The sequence below is a fragment of the Ctenopharyngodon idella genome, chromosome 2 (genome assembly GCF_019924925.1).
Source record: "Ctenopharyngodon idella isolate HZGC_01 chromosome 2, HZGC01, whole genome shotgun sequence".
NCBI lineage: Eukaryota > Metazoa > Chordata > Actinopteri > Cypriniformes > Xenocyprididae > Ctenopharyngodon > Ctenopharyngodon idella.
Window position 1 is genome coordinate 27,081,112 of NC_067221.1, and position 22,759 is coordinate 27,103,870.

The following is a 22,759-nucleotide window of genomic DNA, read 5'->3' on the forward strand; positions in this document are numbered from 1 at the left end:
AGAACGATAGGAGAGCAAACGATTCCTTATGCTTTTGAATCACCCTTGCGGTACTTTGATGTCATACGCAGATCTGCACAGCGCCGATGCATCAGTGATCACCGTGAGATGCATGCTGGTTAGAAATGTGTCCGAGTGTAGTATGACTTGCTCTAATGTCATGCTGACATATGTCAAAAAACTCATGACTGCGAGGCACACTTCGACAAAAAGGACAAAAAGCCTAATAAAGTTTACATTTCTCAACCGATTTGAATGTGAATATGTTACTCAGAATCTCGCTAGTTAGAACTTTATAAATATTCATTGTCAGAAGAAATTATGAAAACTCACGCTTCTCAAACATTGATTTTGTTTATTTTTCTTGGTTAATTATTGTATATATTAAGTTATATGGCTTTTTCTGTCTTCAACACCGTCATTTTAGCTTTTTTTCTCTTGTGCCTTTAGCTTTTTCTTTGTTGAAGATAATTTGCAGCTCAAAACCTAGTCTCATGTAGCCAGACCTTCAGACTGATGGCAGAAGGTCTGGACTCTATCTCAGCTTTCATTGGCCAAGGACCGCCCAAGAGGACGATTGACTGACATGTAACACAACCAGTTATAGTTCGTTTTGTTCCACGTCATGTTTAGGGGCGTGAAAATGTAAAGTTAAAGTCCCTACAATAACAGACCAGCGTGCATCTAATAAATTATACATTCAAGAACGTTATGCAAGTTTAAAGCAACAATGGAGCCACGAACTTCACATACTTTTGAAAATCCAGTGTTTAGTTGATCCTGGTAAGCGCTTGTAAACACGACCGCGTTCTTCTTCCACGAGGGGACATCCTGTATAATTCAACCAACCAGATGACGCACACAGTTTCTGTCAATCTCATGTTAATCTTGAGTACCTATAGAGTAGTATAGCATCCTTCATATCTCCCAAAAATCTTTAGTTTTATCATATTTATAAAAGATACATACGCTGTACCGAGTCTTTCCGAAAACAGCCTAGCGCCTGGAGGCGTGCCGTGTGAGCCGAGCTAAAGAGTGACGAGCTGTCACGAGCACGCGCAGCTTTTGTGTAGCGATCGTCTGCAAGCAATCAATGGTCAGCTAAACAAATGTATTTAAACACACACAATACACCATCACATTATTCCTGGATAACTTTTGAATCACTATAATGAATATAGCGTACAGTGAATGATGAATAATGAATTTATGAATTCACTATGTTCGTATTGTTTACATTATATGCACTTAGGCGCCTATTGCCAACAAAACAGACATTTGAAGCAGTTTTACTCACCACCTGCGGTTCCGACTCATGACCGGGATCATTATCGCTGTGACCGCTCCATCTTTCAGTTTCAAACAATCTGTAAATCCAGTGTAAAACTGGGCCTTATGAATCCATAAGCCGATCCTGAGGGCTCGAGCAGCCACGGAAAAACACGAGATATTCTCCATTCATTTTAACCAATAAAAAAGTGCAATTATCAGTTTCTATGGTGATTTTAATAACAAATATCGAGAGTGCATCAATGTAATGCATGAGCACAAAATTCTCAGCTCCACTTAACACTGGGTTCTTTGGGAAGCAAGGTTCTCTTTTCCTCACAACCAAAAACACACTTCTTTGGTGACATTGTTGATTTCGTGAAGTCCTGTGACCTGTGCAGCGCTGCCGACAACTTCCGTAAGGCCGAACACGTGTTGATGGGCGTGCTCTTGCTCTCTCGCTCTGGTCGACGTGTGCGCGTGCGCTCTTCCGGGAGAAGTGCCCGTACAAGGAATTCCGACCGTTATGACGTCACACAGCCCCATAGTCCATACCAACTGTTTGTTATAGTCCTTAAAAAGTGATTCCTGTAAAAGGAAATATCTCCCTTTGAGGAACTTTGAGCGTCGTAACTCTGCAGATGTTGTTTATGCTCAAACAGCAACATTACACACTAAAGTTATAAAAAATGAAATCATATTCAAGGACCCCTTTAAAGGCATCCAAAAATAACAATTCTGTCATCATTTACTCACTTTCAAGTTGTTCAAAACCTGTATCATTTTTTTTTTTTTTTTGTTCTGCTGAATAGTTGTGGGGCACTGTTGACTTCCATAGTATGGGAAAAAAATACTATGGAAGTCAATGGTTCCCACAATTGTACAAACATTCTTCAAAATATCTTCTTTCTTGTTCAGCAGAACAAAGAAATTTATACAGGTTTCCAACAACTTGAGGTTGAGTAAATGATGACAGGATTTTCATTTTTGGGTAAACTATCCCATTAATGGATCAAGTAAACATTTAAGTTACAGCAGTAAAACATTTATAGTACAACTTTAAATTGTATGAAATATAAGTGTAATATAAGGACAGATGTAATTTTATTGTATAGCATATTATTATTATTATTATTATTAATTAATAAAATAGCAAATAGTATAATAGAATAAAATAGCAAATAGTATATATAATATAAATTGTAAAAATAATATAGTCAATAAAATAAAAACAGCAAATAAATTAGTGATGAATAAATTAGTAATGAATCATGTTGTCACAGTCACCAACTGGTGTGCCCAGAACAGCCACCAGAGGGCCCTCCTCCCCAGACCTCTGTTATTCAGTCATGGACTCTATTCCCCATAATCCTTTGCCCGGACTCACTGCATTCAGCTGTTGCTCATTAGCCTTGTTAACTCTGTCTATAAACCTGGTTTACTCATTCATTCTCTGTGAAGTTACACTCAGACTTAAATGTTAAGCTTCTTTTAGCTAAATTTAGTATTCATAAATGTAAATTTGGGGGAAATAAGCCTTTTTTTTTTTTTTATTAAATCAGAAGTTAAACAATACCTAAATACAGTTTCTAAAAAATTAGAAAGCTGTAAAATGTTTCTATTTGTAGATATTTTTATATTTGTTATTTAACTTTATTTCTATATTTTAAGTTTGCTGCTATTTTATTTTATTTAAGAAAGAAATTAGATATGATGTGAAGCCAAGTATACTCAGAATTTGTCCTCTGCATTTCACCCATCCAAGTGCACACACACGCAGTGCGCAGCCGTTTTTGCTGCGCTGCCCGGAGAGTGATTGGGGGTTCAGTGTCTTGCTCAAGGTCACCTCAGTTGTGGGTAACAAGAGTGGAAGAGAGAGCTGTTCATTCACTCCCCCCACCTACATTTCCTGCCGGTACTGAGATTCAAACCCGTGACCTTCGGGTTACAAGTCGGACTCTCTAACTATCAAGCCCTCTGATTTGAACGCTCTGTTTTAAGGGGCGTGTCTGCTGTGAGACTTCAGTGTAAACGCCCACTGCTGTGATTGGCTGACATCTTTGCATTTTAAATAGCTAAGTATTACTCTCTGGAAAACTTTTAGCACGTTTTTACTATTTCAGCTCTCAAGGTTAACTAATCATGAAAAGTGCTGCATTACATCTAGATCTATAGCATTATATTTAGATAGTGGCATGAAAGATTGCAGTGATGAACATTGTAGTCGATCACAGACATGTTGTTAAGCGCATGAAAGTAGTGATCTCGTCATTGTAACTCAATTTCTGCACACTAAATAATGTTTTCATCATAACTAACAGTGCAAACACATTGTAACTAAGAGTTTTGGAGCAAGTCCAGAACTCAGTCACTGATAAACTTGTGCTGTTTGATTGACAGCTCCAGCAATTGTAAATGGAGAGTTCTTTGATTGCTTTCTTTATATAATTTAATCACCATTTAAATAACTATTTTTATTTTCATCCTACTAAAAGAAGCAACGTGAAGTTGACGTTTAGTCACGGGTTTGATTTACTGACACAGACAAAGAACATCTGACTGTACATGAATCATTACATTTCAGATCAGGCATTAGAATGAACACAGTTACTTACAAGTTGTTGCATTACTGTCGAGTCCATATCGTAAAAGTCTGTTTGCAAAGTCTGCGCCGAAATGCGATTGATTTACCAAAGAATCCACAGTGAAAGAATCCAGAGTTAAATCGTGAGTACAAATAAATAAAACTCAACTGAGACACAATGTTGAAAATAAATAACCATATTCCCAGCATTAGGATCCTTTGAAAGGTACCCTGTATCGCTCTTCTCTCCTCCTCATCTCACTAACACACAATGGGCGGGGCTAACATTGCAATGATGAAGTAGGCGTTGATTTCTTCTGTGGAGGCGGAGTTTCACCTATATGATAGGCACATTCCAGGATCAGTCGTTCGCTGGGCCTGGTGTCAATAAAAGCTTTTATTGGACTAACAAGGAAGTTTTCAGTTCTGAAACGTACAGGATATTCTTATAGTACGATGACCTCTTATATATCAAAAGCTCAAGGAAAAGTTGATTTCTCAGTTCATGATCCCTTTAATGCTTATTAGATTAAACAACTGTGATGTATTGTTCTCTTTTTTGTTTGATTTTAAAACTCTGATATGATTTTATGTGTAAAAATTATGTGTGAATAACTCTCTGTTTGATCTCTCTGAAGGTTATGTGATTGTCATCATATTTTATATATATATATATATATATAGAATCTAATTGTATTGAATCTAATTGTTTGTATTAAAGTAAAAATGACTGATTAACCTCTTTCGAATAGAAAAAAATAACAAGTACTTTTGTCTCTTGTTCATCATATTTATTTTCATATAAAAGCAACAGAACTTAAATTTCATCCAGTTTATCAGCAACACAGCGCACGATTGTGAATACTGCTATATCCTCCTTTGATCCGCTACGAGAAGAGAGAACTGTCCATCTTGCTTCCACTTTTTTCATTCCTCCCCTCACTGTAACCGCCTACAGATGAGGCACATCTCAAACAAGCCTATATGGAGATATTGTAGAGGTTTATGTATCAGCTTTGTTTGCATATAGAAGATCCCAGAGCTGATAGATATGAAATAAAAGCCAAAAAAATCTCTTTTTGATATCACTGATTCTTTAAATCATCGCTGATTATTTTCTTAGTCTTAATTGTCACGTGTCTGATTATTTGATAGTGCAGCATGTTGTTTATGACTGACTTCTTTATTCTGTTTTCACACTTCTGTCTCTGTGTGTTTATTTCTGCAACATCCTCCATCAAAGATGATGAAGTAATTCACACTGAGATCATTTATCACTCAATAGATTCTGAGAAGATGAGCTTATATTTCCTGTAATGAGCCGCTGTTTTCAAATAGTAATACAGTATTGTCATGTTTTCATGGTCCAGTATAACTGATAAAACAACATTTACATCTTGATGAATTCTGTGTTTCAGGGGTTTCTAGTGCTGGTTGGGGTGTGAGTTACAATCCTTCACACATCTGTGCACTAAAGAACTCATCAGTGATAATGAACTGCACTTATACATACCCTACTGGATATCAGATCATGAGAGTGTTCTGGACCAAAGACACTGTAAAAAAGGGTGTAGAGCTTCAAGATCTGTCTGAGGACCCTGAATACAGTCAGAGGCTTCAGTATCTGGGAGATAAACAGCAGAACTGCACCATCAGACTGAGTCATGTGACACTGGAGGATTCACACGTGTACTATTTCAAATTCATCACTGATAAACCTGATGGTAGATGGACTGGTGTTCCAGGAGTGACTCTTACTGTCACAGGTGACTTTCATGAGGTTTCTCTCTTCTTCTGTGCATTATGTTGAATAATAATCAGTGTTTGACAGCAGCACTAGATATAATGTGTGTGTTGTGTTCAGATCTTCAGGTGGAGTCTCCTGAGAGAGTGACAGAGGGAGATTCAGTCCCTCTGACATGTAAAAGCAGCTGCACTCTGACTGACAGAGCAACATTCATCTGGTACAGAAACTCACAGCCATTAACTGAGAGAAGAGACAGAAACAATGAACTCCTGCTGCAGTCAGTCAGAAGAGAGGATGCAGGCAGATATAGCTGTGCTGTACACGGACACAATCACATCTCTCCTGCTGTTGAGCTCAATGTCATGTGTGAGTATGAAAAGTCTGACATGGTAATATGTAGGAAAGACCTTTACAAATGCAGTACTTGAGAAATATATAAAAATCCATATAAACTTCATATATGAGTGTAATTGTAACTGTAAAATATTGTAAAAATGTTACAGAAAAATTTGCTAATAGGTTATTACCCGTACAGGGAAAAAGATCTAACCGGACATTTAATGTAATTTTTACTGTAAAATGCTGTTCAATGTAGAGTTTTTAGAAGAAGGCAAATCAAATTGTAATTTACAATGAAAAATAACTGTAAACTGACATTCCCAGAATTCCCTGTGTGATACTTCACATTTGCAAGTATTTTTTTTAAAATAATTATGTTTCTTAATAGTGTTTGTTATCAGTTATGCACATTTGGGATTTATGTCACTTCTGTTGTTTGATGAATTCAATGTTTATTGCATTATGTTAGTGGAGGCTGGTGCTAATTATTGAATGTGAATGAATGTAAACTCTGTGGTTGAATGTGAATGAAAAAATCTGTCCCTTTCTCACTTTGGCGGTGCGTTGCCCTATCGCCCTAATGAAGAAACCGCCCCTGGTGTGTCACCGTGATGGTGGTTAGTGTTTGTGTGAATGACTCTTTCACTATACTAGTATAATTCAACTTGTGGAAAAGCTGTTTATGATGAACTTTGTGATTCTTTATGTGGCTTCTTCTTTTACCACCTGCATTATTATGGTGGTTGTCAGTATATTAGAACAAAATTGACTGTAGTAACATTGAGCATTGTTGGATTTACAGGTTTTTTGATGTACTTGTTTGTAAAATTGATTGTTCTGTAATATCTTTACATTTTTACTGTAGTTTTTTACAGAATTATTCTGGCAATGATTTTTTTTTTTTTTTTTTTTTTTTTTGGAAATACAACAGGATTTTTTTAAAGAAGCTGCAGTGTTCAGTGTCTTAAAGCTGGTTCAAATCAATGCAAGTAGATGAGTAGAATAATAAATAAATAAATAGGCCTACTGAATGTCTGTAAATACTACCTAGTCTGTCATCTCAAATTTATTTTGATTGTTAATAATATCAATGTTTTTCTGTGCTAGACCTTCCAAAGAGCATCTCAGTGTCCATCAGTCCATCTGGTGAAATAGTGTCAGGAGATTCAGTGACTCTGATCTGCAGCAGTGATTCAAACCCTCCTGCAGAAATCAGCTGGTTTAAAGGAGGAACGTTTGTAGGATCTGGAAGAATCTACATCTCAAAGATCAGCTCTGATGACAGTGGAGAATACAAGTACAGATCCAGAAATAAACATGGAGTGAAATACTCTGATGCTGTGACTTTAAATGTCATGTGTGAGTTAATGATCATCTGCACATTGTTTAAAATTTTCAAATTAATATTTTTCTAATATTTATTGTGAATGTTCATTTTTGTCTTTTTTAGATGGACCAAAGAACGTCTCAGTGTCCATCAGTCCATCTGGTGAAATAGTGTCAGGAGATTCAGTGACTCTGATCTGCAGCAGTGATTCAAACCCTCCTGCTCTGAACTTCAGCTGGTTTAAAGGAGGAACGTTTGTAGGATCTGGAAGAATCTTCAACATCTCAAAGATCAGCTCTGATGACAGTGGAGAATACAAGTGCAGATCCAGAAATAAACATGGAGAGAAATACTCTGATGCTGTGACTTTAAATGTCATGTGTGAGTTAATAATGGTTCAATAACTGTGATAACGAACAGATAAGTAAATAAAAATTCCAATACAAGATAATACAGTTTCTTTTGTCTGTTTTAGATGAACCCAGGAACGTCTCAGTCTCCATCAGTCCATCTGGTGAAATAGTGTCAGGAGATTCAGTGACTCTGATCTGCGGCAGTGATTCAAACCCTCCTGCTCTGAACTTCAGCTGGTTTAAAGGAGGAACGTTTGTAGGATCTGGAAGAATCTACAGCATCTCAAAGATCAGCTCTGATGACAGTGGAGAATACAAGTGCAGATCCAGAAATGAACATGGAGAGAAATACTCTGATGCTGTGACTTTAATCATCATTTGTGAGTTTTATGAATCATATTCTGTATTTTAACCACATGCACCTGTTTACTTCCTTATTTGCCAGTGTATGTTGTGTTATCTATTCCTGTTAAACATTGATGTGTGTTTTTTTCTATTTCAGCCATCAGATATTTTTCATCTGTAGCTGTTGCTGCTAGTGTTGGTGTTTTACTCGGTGGAGCATCAGGTGCTTTCGTCATGTACATTTGGTAAGATGTTCCTTCAAAATATTTACTTTGTATGTAAGAAGTGTTACTTTATTACACTCAAGTTAAATCAGGGGTGTCCAATCCTGCTCCTGGAGGGTCCCCAAAACACAACTAAACAGCTAATCAAGGTCTTATACCAGAAACCTTCAGGCGGGTGTGTTGAGTCAAGTTGGAGCTGAACTCTGTGACCCTCCAGGACCGAGTTTGGACACCCCTGGTTTAAGTGTACACACTGACACATCTTTAAATGTGCTGTTTATTCATCTTTCTTCTGACAGTCTTACTAGAAGGATGAAAAGAAGATCTGCTGTGAAGGAGGTGAGATGATCATAATTATTTAAAAAAAAGTAAAAGACACGAATCTCGAGTCCAAACACCTGGTTATTCAGTTCTAGATCCAGTAAACTGATTTCCATCAAGATCCTCTAAACATTACAGTCAGTACAGTTAGACTGTCAGATTTAAAACATGAACTCACAATGTTTGTGTCCTTCTGTCTCTCCTGTAGGTCTCTGATCCCAATGAAGACACATATACAGCTCTTGAGCTCAAGTCCATGACCTCTGACCTGTACGACACAATCACAGTAAGTGAGACGTCACAGTCAGATGATCCATCACAGATGATCACATGACCGATCTCTCGCTCTCTTTCACACAGACGGTTCATCCCAGAGCTCCTGAAGACTCCTGCAGGACTCTTGATCCTCAGAGCTTTTCTAAACATGAGAATCCATCAGTGAGTGTCTGAACCTGCAGCTCTTCTCAATATAATCAATAAAACTCTCTTCAGCACTAGTGTGATTGTTTTGTGGATCTTGTGAAAGGTTTTATAATGTTGTTGATGAACTTCAGTCAGTCTTTCTTCATCTTATTGTTTGTTCAGATCAACAGGAAGATGCTGCAGTAAGAGGCGGAGCATGAAGGAACCAATCCTGAGTTCTGTGGGCGGAGCCACGGATGATTGACAGGGATCATCAGTGATGAGTCACACAAGAGTTTCATTTCTGTATAGTTGAAGAAACATGATGTAACTGGAATTAAATGAAAGTTAAAAGCTGGTGAATTGTCATTGTGTAAATATGTAATGTTAAGTTTAAGTCAGCAGAGCAAAACACCTAAAGTGATGTTCAGTTGTGGCAAAGAAGCTTTTCTCATTTTACAACATTTTCCTGTTTTTAAATCACAGTTGATAATTTTACCCTGAAACACTGAACAAAATCATAATTGTGCACATTCACAAAGGAAAATGTATAATTTTTTGCTCTCAAAGTGCTCAATATTATCAGCTTCAGTTATTGTATTTTGTGTTCCTGTAACGTTTCCTTTAAGTGATCAGTTTTATTTGTGATTGTCTAATATGTGCTTGTACAAACCTTATGGGCACAATGATACTGCATATATCGATACTCACAAGCTACTTATTTGGTATTGATTCCATTAAAAATATCTATATTAAAATTATATTAATTACCAAACATGGGTTTCTGCATCACTTTCACATGTTTTCAGTACTTTTTAAATGTTTGCTCCAAAACACCCCTGACATATTTAGCTGATTATTAACTAATCACAATATTCTTCACATTTTTACATCTTGGTGCAAATATTTTTAAATGTGCTCATTTTTTTTTATTTTTTATTTTTATATATTTATTTAACAATAAATTTGTTATTAATGGCCAGTATGTGAATGTACATGTGATTTGCCTTTAAGTGTAATTAGTATTTTTTCCAAAAATGAACTTTATTTTGAAAAATCACATACCCAATTAAGAAATAATTGGTAGTGACATTTGTATTGTTAAAACAGTAACAAAATGTGTCTGTATCGAACTTAAAAAGTTCAATGCCTCAAACTACCACCAGAGGTCACCATCTCCTGCTACTGACATCAAGCTGTAAATCACAATCATTCATCTTCATTCTTCAACATAAAAATGTAATAAATAAAATAAATAAATAATAATAATAATAATAATAATAATTATTTTCCTTAAGTTCCAGTGAAGTTGTTTTCTTGTTTAGGGAGGTACACTGATATTTCCATCTTAAAAACATTAAAAACAGTGTTAACCACACAGGCCCGGTTAGGTTAGGTTTAGTGGTGGGGTTGAGCATTCGTTATGCTGGAGCTTATAGTTGTAGTGAAGTTAGGGTTATCATGTTAGGCGATTGTCAGCTCCACCCTAACTTCTGCTGCTGGCCTGAAACTGCTCACATATAACACTGTGGTTCTGCAGTTAGACATATCTCATCTCATATGTGCTTGTTCACACTCTCAAACTACCACCAGAGGTCACCATCTCCTGCTACTGACATCAACCTTGATGAGACTCACCTGTAAATTACAATCATTCATCTTCAACTTAAAGAAAAAGACTATATTTTTTCTTTAATTATGTTTAGTCCAGTATAAGGTTGTTCTCTTGTTTAGGGAGGGACACTGATATTTCCGTCGTTGGCTTTTAATAAACAGTGTTAACCACAGAAAGTCCTACACTGTAAAGCTAAAGTGCTTGAGTTAAAACAGTCAGTCATTTGGTTGCTGTTCATCTCGTGAGCTTCAACACGGTAAGACAAACACATTCATACTTAAATGAAAATGATGTTTATTGCTCATATAGCATACATGACAAATGTTAAGAATAGGGTGATATACATATACTTGTTTGAGTGCAAGTGATGATTATAATAATGCTGTATTATAGATATATTTTATGCTGATGTTGGTCAGAATGGCTCCTCCTCTTCCTCTGATCTTTCTGCTCATGATTCACGGTGAGTCTCTGTTTCATTCACTTTAAAAACAATCTGATGTTTTATTTAAGGCCTCACAATGAGCACTTTCTTCTGTCCTGTACTCACATATTTCATTTTAAACAGGAAATTTGTCCTGTTTTATAATTATCCAGTAGTCTTTTTCTACTTGCGATTCAGTGTCAGGTGGTTTAGGGGATGGATTTTCTCATTGTTCAGAGCATTTGATTGGACAAAAATCACTGGTAACACTTTAGAATACTGTTCCGTTATTAATGAATAACTACACAGGAACAAATGAGTAATGCACTACAAACATTCTAGTTACTACTATTAACTAGTTCACTGTTAGCTATAATCAATAACTATTTTTTCATACCTCCCGGAGAACTCCTACTAAATACAGGTTCATAATTAATGTGAATAATGCATAATGGCAGTTTTCTAAAGTGAAGATCATGGTAACCCACTAGTGATTGAAGTGTAACCAAATCCATCAGACGGAATTACTATCCAAAACCTTACAAAAGCCCAAAAGTTTACAATGACTTTGGTTATTACTAGGTTGTTATCATGCTATTCACTTTAAAATACTCTTCCCTTTCAAAGGCTACAATATGATTAGGGGAAATAAGAATAGAAAAGAAGTGAGGAAAAGAATAATGATGAGCACGAGTTGCATGTGTGTTAAGAGTTAGTAATAAAGAAAAGATGTAACCCGTTCACCTGCTGCGGCCTGGCTTCATATTGATACCTTGAACACAACAACACTGGTTCAAACTAGGCTGCTGTATATGTTTGATTTAGTGCTTGGGACATGGTTTTTAATGGAGAGACTTTTGTTTTGTAATCAGACTCTCAAATATTATATAAAAATTTGGATTGAGATTTATCAGCCAATATATCAGCTATTGGCTTTCACGTTTAAAAAATTATTGGTTATCTGGTCACAAAAAATATTTAACATATACACAGTCACTTCTGAGAACATGAGCCAAAAATAGTCATGATCTGATGATTTGGTAACGCTTTAGAATACTGTTCTGTCATTAATAACTAGGAGCTACTATATACTGTACAGGTTGTCCATAATTAACATGCATAATGTATATAATTAATTCAAAAGTATAGGTCATGGTAACCCACTAGTAATGACTGAAGTATTACCAAATCTTTCTGAGGGAAATACTAATTATTTGGATCACCCCGGGTTACTTCACTGTAACCCTGTTCCCTGAAAAGGCGGGAACGAGAAGATGGGTACGTCTTTAGTCGTGACCAGCTGTGAATATGTTTAAAATGAAATTGACCTATATTTATAGCCTGCGTGACGTCAATGGAATGCGTCATAGGCAAGGCTATAATTAGATGAACCGCAGGTGCATCAACAGATATTTTGTCTTCAGAGACCATACTGTGAAGTGTGTGTGAAGCAGCTCTGCTCAAACTCTTTCCTTCCTTCATCACTTTGTTAGGAGTTAGATTTGACAGGCAGAGTGCAGAACTTTCTCTCCCCTTGTTCCTTTTTCAACTCTGTCTGACAAGTGAAAAGTGAACACACATATATTATATATTTAAGAGACACAGAGTGTCTCCGTGTTTGCGTTCCATCTCCAAATCGGACACACACCAGTATTGTTTTGTTTGTTTGGGGAAGAGCACGCTGCCCTTACATTGTAACCGGGCGAGTGCAACTCAAGTCAAGTCACCTTTATTTATATAGCACTTTTTACAATGCAGATTGTGTCAAAGCAGCTTTACAGTGATAAATGGTACATAATTTTGGCTGCACAGCAGCTCTTAAACAAAATGCTGTCAATGTAGGCAGATGCAAAGCACTGTTGAATATCAAATGTCAAATGTCAAGTGTCTCCAACTAAGCAAGCCAAAGGCGACAGCGGCAAGGAACCCAAACTCCAACAGGTGACATCAGGTGGCAAACAGGTGGCAAATAGGTGTTAAAATGGAGAAAAAAACCTTGGGAGAAACCAGGCTTAGTCGGGGGGCCAGTTCTCCTCTAGCAAACAATGCTTAGTTACGATTCAGGTAGCTATCATAAGCCCGATAGGATCGCAACATTCAAAGTATTTATTCCAGTTCAATCCATCGTATTCATCATGCCGGTATGGACGGTTTGTTGAGGAGCTGTGCCACTGGCTGTCGTGTCGATGAGGCCTTCACAATGGGTGATCTAGTTGACTCAATCTCTGCTGACACTTCAGGGCTGCGTTGTGGTCGTGTCAAGGCGTAGGTCCTTAATCTCACCTGGATACGGCCTGGATACGGTTGACTACGGTAAACCTCGGGATAAACAGAAAGACTAATATTAGCGTAGATGCCATTCTTCTTCTGATGTAATGAGTACATCTGGTGTTATAGGAAGTGTTCCTGGTTCCGGCTGATCTAATTTATGCAGCCTAATAATCCTTTAACGGATTTGAAAAAATAAATTGATAATGTGTTATGTGCATGCCAGGTTAAAGAGATGCGTTTTTAGTCTAGATTTAAACTGACAGAGTGTGTCTGCTTCCCGAACAATGCTAGGAAGATTGTTCCAGAGTTTAGGTGCCAAATAGGAGAAGGATCTACCACCTGCAGTTGATTTTGATATTCTAGGTATTATCAGCTGGCCTGAATTCTGAGATTGCAATAGACGTGAAGGACTATAATGCATTAAGAGCTCGCTCAGGTATTGGGGAGCTAAACCATTTAGTGCTTTGTAAGTAATTAGCAAGATTTTAAAATCTATACGATGTTTAACAGGAAGCCAATGCAGTGTTGACAGAACTGGGCTAATATGGTCATACTTCCTAGTTCTAGTAAGAACTCTAGCTGCTGCATTTTGTACGAGCTGTAGTTTGTTTAACAGGCGAGCAGAACAACCACCCAGTAGAGCGTTACAGTAATCTAGCCTTGAGGTCATCAATGCATGAACTAACTGTTCTGCATTTTTCATTGAGAGCATATGTCGTAGTTTAGATATATTTTTAAGATGGAAGAATGCGGTTTTACAGATGCTAGAAACATGGCCTTCAAATGAAAGATTGGTATCAAAGAGCACACCCAGGTTCCTAACTGACGACGAAGACTTAACAGAGCAGCCATCAAGTGTTAGACAGTATTCTAGGTTATTATGTGAAGAAGTTTTTGGTCCAAAAATTAGAATCTCTGTTTTTTCTGAATTTAGTAGTAGGAAATTACTGGTCATCCAATTTTTTATATCAGCTATGCATTCCGTTAATTTTGTGAATTGGTAAGTTTCGTCAGGGTGCGAAGAAATATAGAGTTGAGTATCATCAGCATAACAGTGAAAACTAACGTCATGCTTCCTAATGATATCTCCCAAGGGTAGCATGTACAGAGTGAACAGCAACGGTCATAGTACTGAGCCTTGCGGTACTCCATATTGAACTTGTGATAGATATGACATCTCTTTGTTTACTACTACAAACTGATAACGGTCAGATAAGTATGATTTAAACTAAAGTAATGATGTGATCAATAGTGTCAAATGCAGCACTAAGACCCAGTAACACTGTCAGCATCTTACCTCCTGTAGTTTGTCTCCGTGCCTCTAGAGGTCCCCTTTGTTCCCCTCTGCCTTAGTTCTTCCACGTGGGTCCTTGTTAGCATTATCCAGGTCACCTGTGCCTTGTTTCTCCTAGGGTATTTCATTTGTGTTTTTTCCCCTTGTTCCTCACTTGGTTTTTGAGTCTTGGCTGCGTGCTTACTGCTTTGTTTCTCCAAGTCCTTCCAAGCTATCTCAAGTAAGGTGTTCTGAGTTATTTGGTTATTAATGTTCTCAAGTTTTGTTTTCTCCCCTCGTGGAGTTTTTATTTTCCCATGTGGTTTTTCCATTATCTCTTATGTTATTAATACCTCTGTCTGAGAAGAACTTTTGTTGGATTTTTGTTTGAAAATACTCAACCACCACACCAGAGACCTGAGTTCTAGCCCTGCTTGTGACAAACACTAATAGAGAGATACAACCACGATCTGATGATAAGAGCAAATCATTAGTAACTCTAATGAGAGCAGTCTCAGTACTATGGTACGGTCTAAATCCTGACTGGAAATCCTCACAGATACTATTTCTTTCTAAAAAAGGAACATAGTTGTGATGATACTGCCTTTTCTAGTATTTTTGACAGAAAAGTGAGATTTGAGATCGACCTGTAATTGACTAATTTCCTAGGATCAAGTTGTGGTTTTTTAATAAGAGGTTTAATAATAGCCAGCTTAAAAGTTTTCGGTACGTATCCTAGTGATAAAGATGGATTAACGATATTAAGAAGAGGATCTATGACCTCTGGATGCATCTCTTTCAATAGCTTAGTCGGTATAGGGTCTAGCATACATGTTGTTGATTTTGATGATTTAACAAGTTTAGACAATTCTTCCTCTGCTAAAGCAGTAAATGAATTGAATTTTTCCTCAGGGACAATGCAATGCACTGTCTGATGTGATACTGTAGTAGATGGTTGTATGGTTATAATTTTCTCTCTAATATTGTCAATCTTGCAAGTAAAGAAGTTTTAAAGTAAAGTCATTACTGCTGTGCTCTTTGGAAACATCAGAAGTTGAAGCTTTATTTCTTGTTAATTTAGCCACTGTATCAAATAAATATCTAGGGTTGTGCTTATTTTCTTCTAAAAGTTTTGAAAAATAGGCAGATCTAGCAGTTTTTAAGGCCTTTCTGTACTCAATCATTCTCTCTCTCCACGAAATGCGAAAAACTTCTAGTTTTGTTTTCTTCCAGCTGCGCTCCATTTTTCTGGCTGCTACCTTTAGGGCCTGAGTGTGCTCATTGTACCATGGCATTGGATTAATTTCCTTAATCTTTTTTAAACGCAAAGGAGCAACTGAGTCTAATGTGCTGGAAAAGACAGAGGCAATAGTTTCTGTTGCAACATCGAGGTCTTCTAAGCTATCTGGTATGTTAAGGCGATGAAACTGATCAGGAAGATTATATATAAAGCGATCTTTAGTGGTAGAAGTGATGGTTCTACCATATTTATGGCAGGGAGGCAGTTTAGAAGCCTTGACTAAATGTAGTATACACGAGACTAGATAATGATCTGAGATGTCGTCGCTCTGCTGCAGAATTTCAACGGCATCAATATCGATTCCATGTGACAATATTAGATCTAAAGTATGATTACGACAATGAGTGGGTCCTGACACATGTTGTCTAACTCCAATAGAATTTAGAATGTCTGTAAATGCCAATCCTAATGCATCTTTTTCATTATCTACATGGATATTAAAATCACCAACAACAAGGACTTTATCTGCAGCTAGTACTAACTCCGATAGAAAATCAGCAAATTCTTTGATAAAATCTGTATGGTGTCCTGGTGGCCTGTATACAGTAGCCAGCACAAATGTCAACTTACATAATGTTACATAAAGTACCATCACTTCGAAGGAATTATATTTGAAAGATTTTTGACTAATACTGTAAATATTACTATAAATTACAGCAACACCTCCCCCTTTGCCTTTCTGATGAGGATTGTGTCGAAAATAATAACCTTGAGGGCTAGACTCATTTTAAGTAATGTAATCATCTGATTTTAGCCAAGTTTCTGTCAAACACAGCAAATCCAGATTATTGTCTGTGATAATATCATTTACAATAAGTGCTTTTGAAGAAAGGGATCTAATATTTAACAACCCAAGCTTTATCATTTGTTTATCAGTATTTTCTCTATTTTTTTATTTGTTGAACATCAATTAAATTTTTACCATTAAATGGGTTTGGAAGTTTTTTGTTTTTACTAATTCGGGGTACAGACACAGTCTCTATGTGATAATATCTAGCACTGTGAATGTTTACAGTTTAAGTGCTTCGCGTTCGTTTTGCTTATTTCAAAGGGGTAGCACCTACAATGTGATTGTGGGGCTCGCGTGGTGATCTGGCTGAGGAGCGAGAGGGTTCATCCTTATTGCTCTCTCTCTCTCTCTCTCTCTCTCTCTCTCTCTCTCTCTCTCTCTCTCTCTCTCTCCGGATTGCGATGTCCTTTTACCGAGACCGAAGCGTGCCTTGGCAGCGTGCCTTGGCACTTCTTCAGCTCTGGCAGAGGACACTGAAGTGTTTTCCGTTGGAATGGAAAGGAATGGAATGTGAGTTTGTCCGTCTCTGAGCGTTCCTCCCGTGATGATAAAGTGAAAGGGAACTGCTTTGGCCGGTCATTCATGCAGTGAAACACAAGGAGACCCCAAACATTTATGACTATCGCGGGTGCAAAGGCACACGTTTATACGATGCTGCCTCAGATCGGAGAGACACTCGCATGCTATCTCTCCCCTGGGAGTGCATCATCAGAGGCGTTTCACAGCGAGTCAGGCTGGTACTGCGCTGTACACAATGGCTGTGTTACAGGCATATCAGACTGATCTATGAAAGATTTAAGCACAGCCTTTCATTCAAACTGTGTTTACTTGTCTGGTAATTGGCTGCATTTAATTCTGAGGAATTTAATAAGAGAAATGGCCCTATTATATATATATATTATATAATATGTATATATAAGCAAACTAAATAGGGCCTCCATGATGTTAACTTGTTCATGGGGAAAACCTTATTTTCCGTGTGCCTTTGTGCCCTCAATGTCAACTTATTCGACTATCGTGAGTGCAAGGGCGTGTGATTTATACAATGATGCTCCAGTTCGAAGAGACACTTGCGAGCTATCTCTTCTCTGGAGCTCATAGTCACTTAAAGAGGCAGCACTCCCCACCAAGCTATGCATAATAACATCCATACTGGTGGGAAGGCGTTTCGATCAGTGTGTCAGACTGGTACTGCTCTGCACACTATGGCAGAGTTGCAGGTGGACCAGGCTGACCTGCTAAGAAAGGCTGATAAGCAGACTGTGGTGAGTTGCGCTTCCCCTCGTAAAAACTGGGGACCGGCTCGTCACGCTCAGCAGCCTCATAATATCTAACACCCGCCCCTTATTTTCACATAAACCCTACCTCCACCTCGGGTGCTTCGGGGGGCAACAGTTTTCAGTGTAATGTCAGGTGCTCCATTGATTCCTGTAACACATCAGAATGCAGAACATCTTTCATCCCCTCAAATGGAAGTATCAAAACTTAGTGCCCATTTCAGAGAACTTGGCAGTGTGGAAATTACTGCCAGGGATTTCTGCGTGGGTTCTAAAGACAGTAGAAATATATACAGAATCCAATTTATTCATCGTCCTCCGCATTTCAATGGTGTGGTCTCCACTACCGTGAAGCCGGGGCAAGCGACTTTACTGTCACAAGAGCTGCAATCTCTTCTGAAGAAAGGGGCCATAGAGCATGTTTCCCCCTCTAGAGAGAGATTCAGGTTACTACAGCAGATACTTCTTAGTTTCCAAAAGGATGAGTCAAAGCTCTCAAGTTCAAGATGTTAACTGTAAAGATGATCGTGTCACAATCCAACATCACGATTGGTTCGACCTCAAGGACTCATATTTTCACATAGAAATATTGCCACAACACAGGAGGTTCCTGAGGTTCGCTTTTGGGGGTGAAGCTTACCAATATCAGGTTCTTCCACTCGGCCTAGCCCTATCACCCCGCACATACACAAAATGCATGGATGCAGCACTGGCTCCGTTGCGACTCCTCGGCATTCGGCAAACTCCCAATTGTTTCTCTATTTCCACAGGCTGTGTGAACTTTGAATGTCCTTTGGGAACATGCGTTGGTTTGCGTACACGCACTCTATTCCCCACCTGAAATGTAGGCACTCAAGCCCCTTGTTTCGCATCAGAGTATTGCTTCATTTTGTTTTGACGAATTGACACTCGTTGTCTGACTTCCTGGTCCTGTGTGTTACTGGAGTGGGGTGTAAACACAGTAAGTTTGGTTTTCTTTCTCTTTCCGTACAACAGTTCAAATGGTGAAACACCAGTCATTGCATGTGGGGTAGAGCGGTAGGTTTGCAAAAAGTCTAAGACTGCTTGTTTCCATGGCCGCTTCTGTAGAATGGCCATTTGCACACAGTCCTTAAGAACTTTATTGAATATTTCCACAGCCCCCTTGGCCGCAGGATGGTATACGGACGTTTTGGTGTGCACAATATTCCGCTCATCCAAGAAAGCGGTAAAGATTGAAGAGGTAAGTTGTGGTCCATTATCCGTTACCAGACATTCAGGGTTTCCATGTCTGCTGAAAACAGAATTCAGGAATCCAATTAATACAGATGTCGTAATGGAGGGTGTAAATGCCACTTCAGGCCATTTTGAGTAATAGTCTGTCAACGTAATGGCGTATATACAGTCATAAGCAGCTGTCTCAAAGGGTCCTACTATGTCCAAGCCCAATTTCAACCATGGGCCGTCAAGAAGAGGCACCGGCTGTAATGGAGAAGCAGTAGTCTTTGCCGTCCTGTCTGACTCTTGGCACAACAAACATGCTGCAATCTGAGTTTGAACCATAGCGTCCATTCCTGGAAACCAATACAGCTCACGCAACCGCTGTTTGGTCCTTACTATGCCCTGATGATTCTCATGTGCTAAAGTGACCATGGTTCTTCGCATTTGTCACTGGCACCACCAACCGTGAACCCCGGAACACTAGATTGTTCGTCGCACAAAGCTCATGTCTCATTTTGAAGTACAGTTGCAGTGGGGAATCCAGGGCTTTTGCTGAAGCTGGCCAACCCTTTTCAATCTGAGCACGCAGGGAAGAAACCTCAGAACAGGCCATAGAAGCAGACTCAAACTCCTTTGGAGTAACTGACGTAAGACAAAAGGAGGCAAAAGCGACTGTCCGCTCTGTGTTTTCTGGGTGGATTTGGGTGAACACTGCACCAAGACCATAATCTGATGCATCTGTAGAGATTGTGGATGGTAAATCAGGGTTGTACAAAGCTAATGCTGGGCTTGAAACCAGCAATTGCTTCACAGTGACAAAGCAGCTCTCCACTTTCTCATTCCACTTTCTCCACATTCAAAATATCTTCCTTTGTGTTCAACAGAGGAAAGAAATGTATACAGGTTTGGAACAACCTGAGGGTGAGTAAATGATGACAGAATTTTCATTTTTGGGTGAACTATCCCTTGAATAAATCAACTTTGATTATTTTCTTAGTCTTATTTCTCATATATTTAATTATTTCAGAGTGCATCATGTTGTTCTTGGCTGATTTCTTGGTTCTCTCTTCACTCCTCTGTCTCTGTACATTTATTTCTGCTTTTCTGAAACACTCTCCATAAAAACTGATGAAGTAAATCACACCGATCATTTATCACTCAATAGATTGTGAGAAGATGAGCTTATATTTCCCGTAATGAGTCACTGTTTTCAAATATTAATAAAGTATTATCAAGTTTTCATAATCCATCTGATAAAACAACATTTTCATCTTGATGAATTCTGTGTTTCAGGGGTTTCTAGTGCTGATTGGGGTGTGAGTTACAGTCCTTCACATATCTGTGCACTAAAGGACTCATCAGTGATAATGAGCTGCACTTATACATACCCTACTGGATATCAGATCAAGAGAGTGTTCTGGACCAAAACACTGGAAAAAGATAATGGAGAGCATCCAGATCTGTCTGAGGACCCTGAATACAGACAGAGGCTTCAGTATCTGGGAGATAAACAGCAGAACTGCACCATCAGACTGAGTCATGTGACACTGAAGGATTCACGCATGTACTATTTCAGATTCATCACTGATACAGATGTGAAATGGATTGGCACTCCAGGAGTGACTCTTACTGTCACAGGTGACTTTGGTGAGGTTTATCTCTTCTTCTGTGCATTATGTTGAATAATCAGTGTATGACAGCAGCACTAGATATAATGTGTGTGTTGTGTTCAGATCTTCAGGTGGAGTCTCCTGAGAGAGTGACAGAGGGAGATTCAGTCCGTCTGACATGTAAAAGCAGCTGCACTCTGACTGACAGAGCAACATTCATCTGGTACAGAAACTCACAGCCATTAACTGAGAGAAGAGACAGAAACAATGAACTCCTGCTGCAGTCAGTCAGAAGAGAGGATGCAGGCAGATATAGCTGTGCTGTACACGGACAGAATCTCATCTCTCCTGCTGTTGAGCTCAATGTCATGTGTGAGTATGAAAAGTCTGACATGGTAATACAAATGTTGTAAAGACCTTTACAAATGCAGTATTTCAGAAATATATAAAAATTCATATAAACTAAATAAATTTATATATGAGTGTAATTGTAACTGTAAAATATTGTAGAAATGTTACAAAAAAAATTTGCTAATAGGTTATTTCCCGTACTATATACAGGGAAAAAGAAACAAATCAAATTAGAAATACAGGACTGAATGTAATTGTTAAATAACCATTTAACAAGTGATATAATTAAGAATATATCATTACTGCTTAGCTACATGAAAAGTTCAGCATTTAAAGTATGCCATAATGTAGGGCTGGACGATATGGCCAAAAAAATCATATCTCTGTATTTTTGGACTAAATGGCGATGTATAATCTCAGTATTTTGTACATTTTTCTATTTGAATTAAACAGATCTTCATATTGAAGGCTATGAAAACAATCATATTGAATGTGACCGTGTAGTCTATATGCTATAGCTATTATGTGCAAAAAAGGGGTCAAATCACATTAGGTCTATATTCTAACATTGTAACATCACAATCTAAAAACAAAATAATGCTTTTTAAAGCAGAAGTTAAATTCACTAAACTAAAAATGAAAATAAATAAAAACAAAAGCACAGACTAATTATTAGGTTATTTTTATTACCCTACAACAGTCACTTTACAGTTACTGCTATCATAAAAATACACTTAGTTGTAGGTTTGAAATTCTACATATGGCATATTTATATTCAACAAGAACAATTATTCAACAATTTTAGCAAAATGTATATTTTAGTCAGAATTATTGCGCTCCTATTCAATTGAGCTCCGTCTCGTTCACGGAAGTTTGTGAAGGCTCGTCCATTCCTGAGAGCAAAATGGAAATATTTTCTTGACTTTCTAACATTTACAGATGGAGAATATGTCTGTGAAATGTAAGTTATGCACTGAGGAAATTATTGGATGCCACTTAAAGATTATTAATAGAGGTATGTTTGTTTCCACCAATCGCTGCACAAGTTAAGGTTACGTATGATGATGAAAGCACATTAGTGCTAGCCCTCACAGAACCCATAGAGATTGCAGTGCAGTGCCTGTAGCAGTGTTGCCTGGCAACCCTGGCCTGCAGTTAAAGAAAAAAAAAAAAGAATGAATGGAAGTCTATGGCTGCGTTCCACTCCAGTTTTAGACATGCACTCGTGAACTTCCCTAAGCACTTCCCCTCGGGGGAATCCCTGCTGCCATTTTGAAGTGCGTTCTACTTCATATGTACACTTCAGGTAGCACCATAACCCACAATGCAACACGATTGTGATGTCACCACATATCACATTTAATTTACCCCACTACAAACAACTCTATGAGATATTATTTTTTTAATATTTAAAACACGCATATATACATATAGAATGCTGCATTAAACAATTTTGTAAGTAGAAAAAATTAAATAATAAAACAACTCCATAGTGGATTCAGTGATCAAGGGCTTAGGACAGGGGTGTCCAGACTCGGTCCTGGAGGGCCACTGTCCTGCAGAGTTTAGCTCCAACTTACCTTAACACACCTGCCCTGGAAGTTTCTAGTATGCCTAATTAGACCTTGATTAGCTGATTCAGATGTGTTTAATTGGGGTTGGAGCTAAACTCTGCAGGACAGTGGCCCTCCAGGAGCAGGATTGGACACACCTGGCTTAGGACGTTCCAATTCAGCC

The 22,759-nt window shown here is 38.1% G+C and overlaps 1 protein-coding gene and 1 long non-coding RNA gene across 2 annotated transcripts in view; one reads left to right on the forward strand and one right to left on the reverse strand.

Moving 5' to 3' along the window:
• The window catches only part of LOC127503399 (sialoadhesin-like), a 200,278-nt gene that overhangs the window by 126,659 nt on the left and 50,860 nt on the right, over window positions 1-22,759 (forward strand). The window contains exon 6 of the mRNA XM_051877118.1: window positions 7,390-7,647. Coding sequence (XP_051733078.1) covers window positions 7,390-7,647 — 258 coding nt within the window. The remainder of the gene's footprint in view (window positions 1-7,389; window positions 7,648-22,759) is intronic.
• LOC127503734 (uncharacterized) overlaps window positions 1-22,759 on the reverse strand; it is a 63,557-nt gene that overhangs the window by 27,518 nt on the left and 13,280 nt on the right. The window lies entirely within an intron of this gene.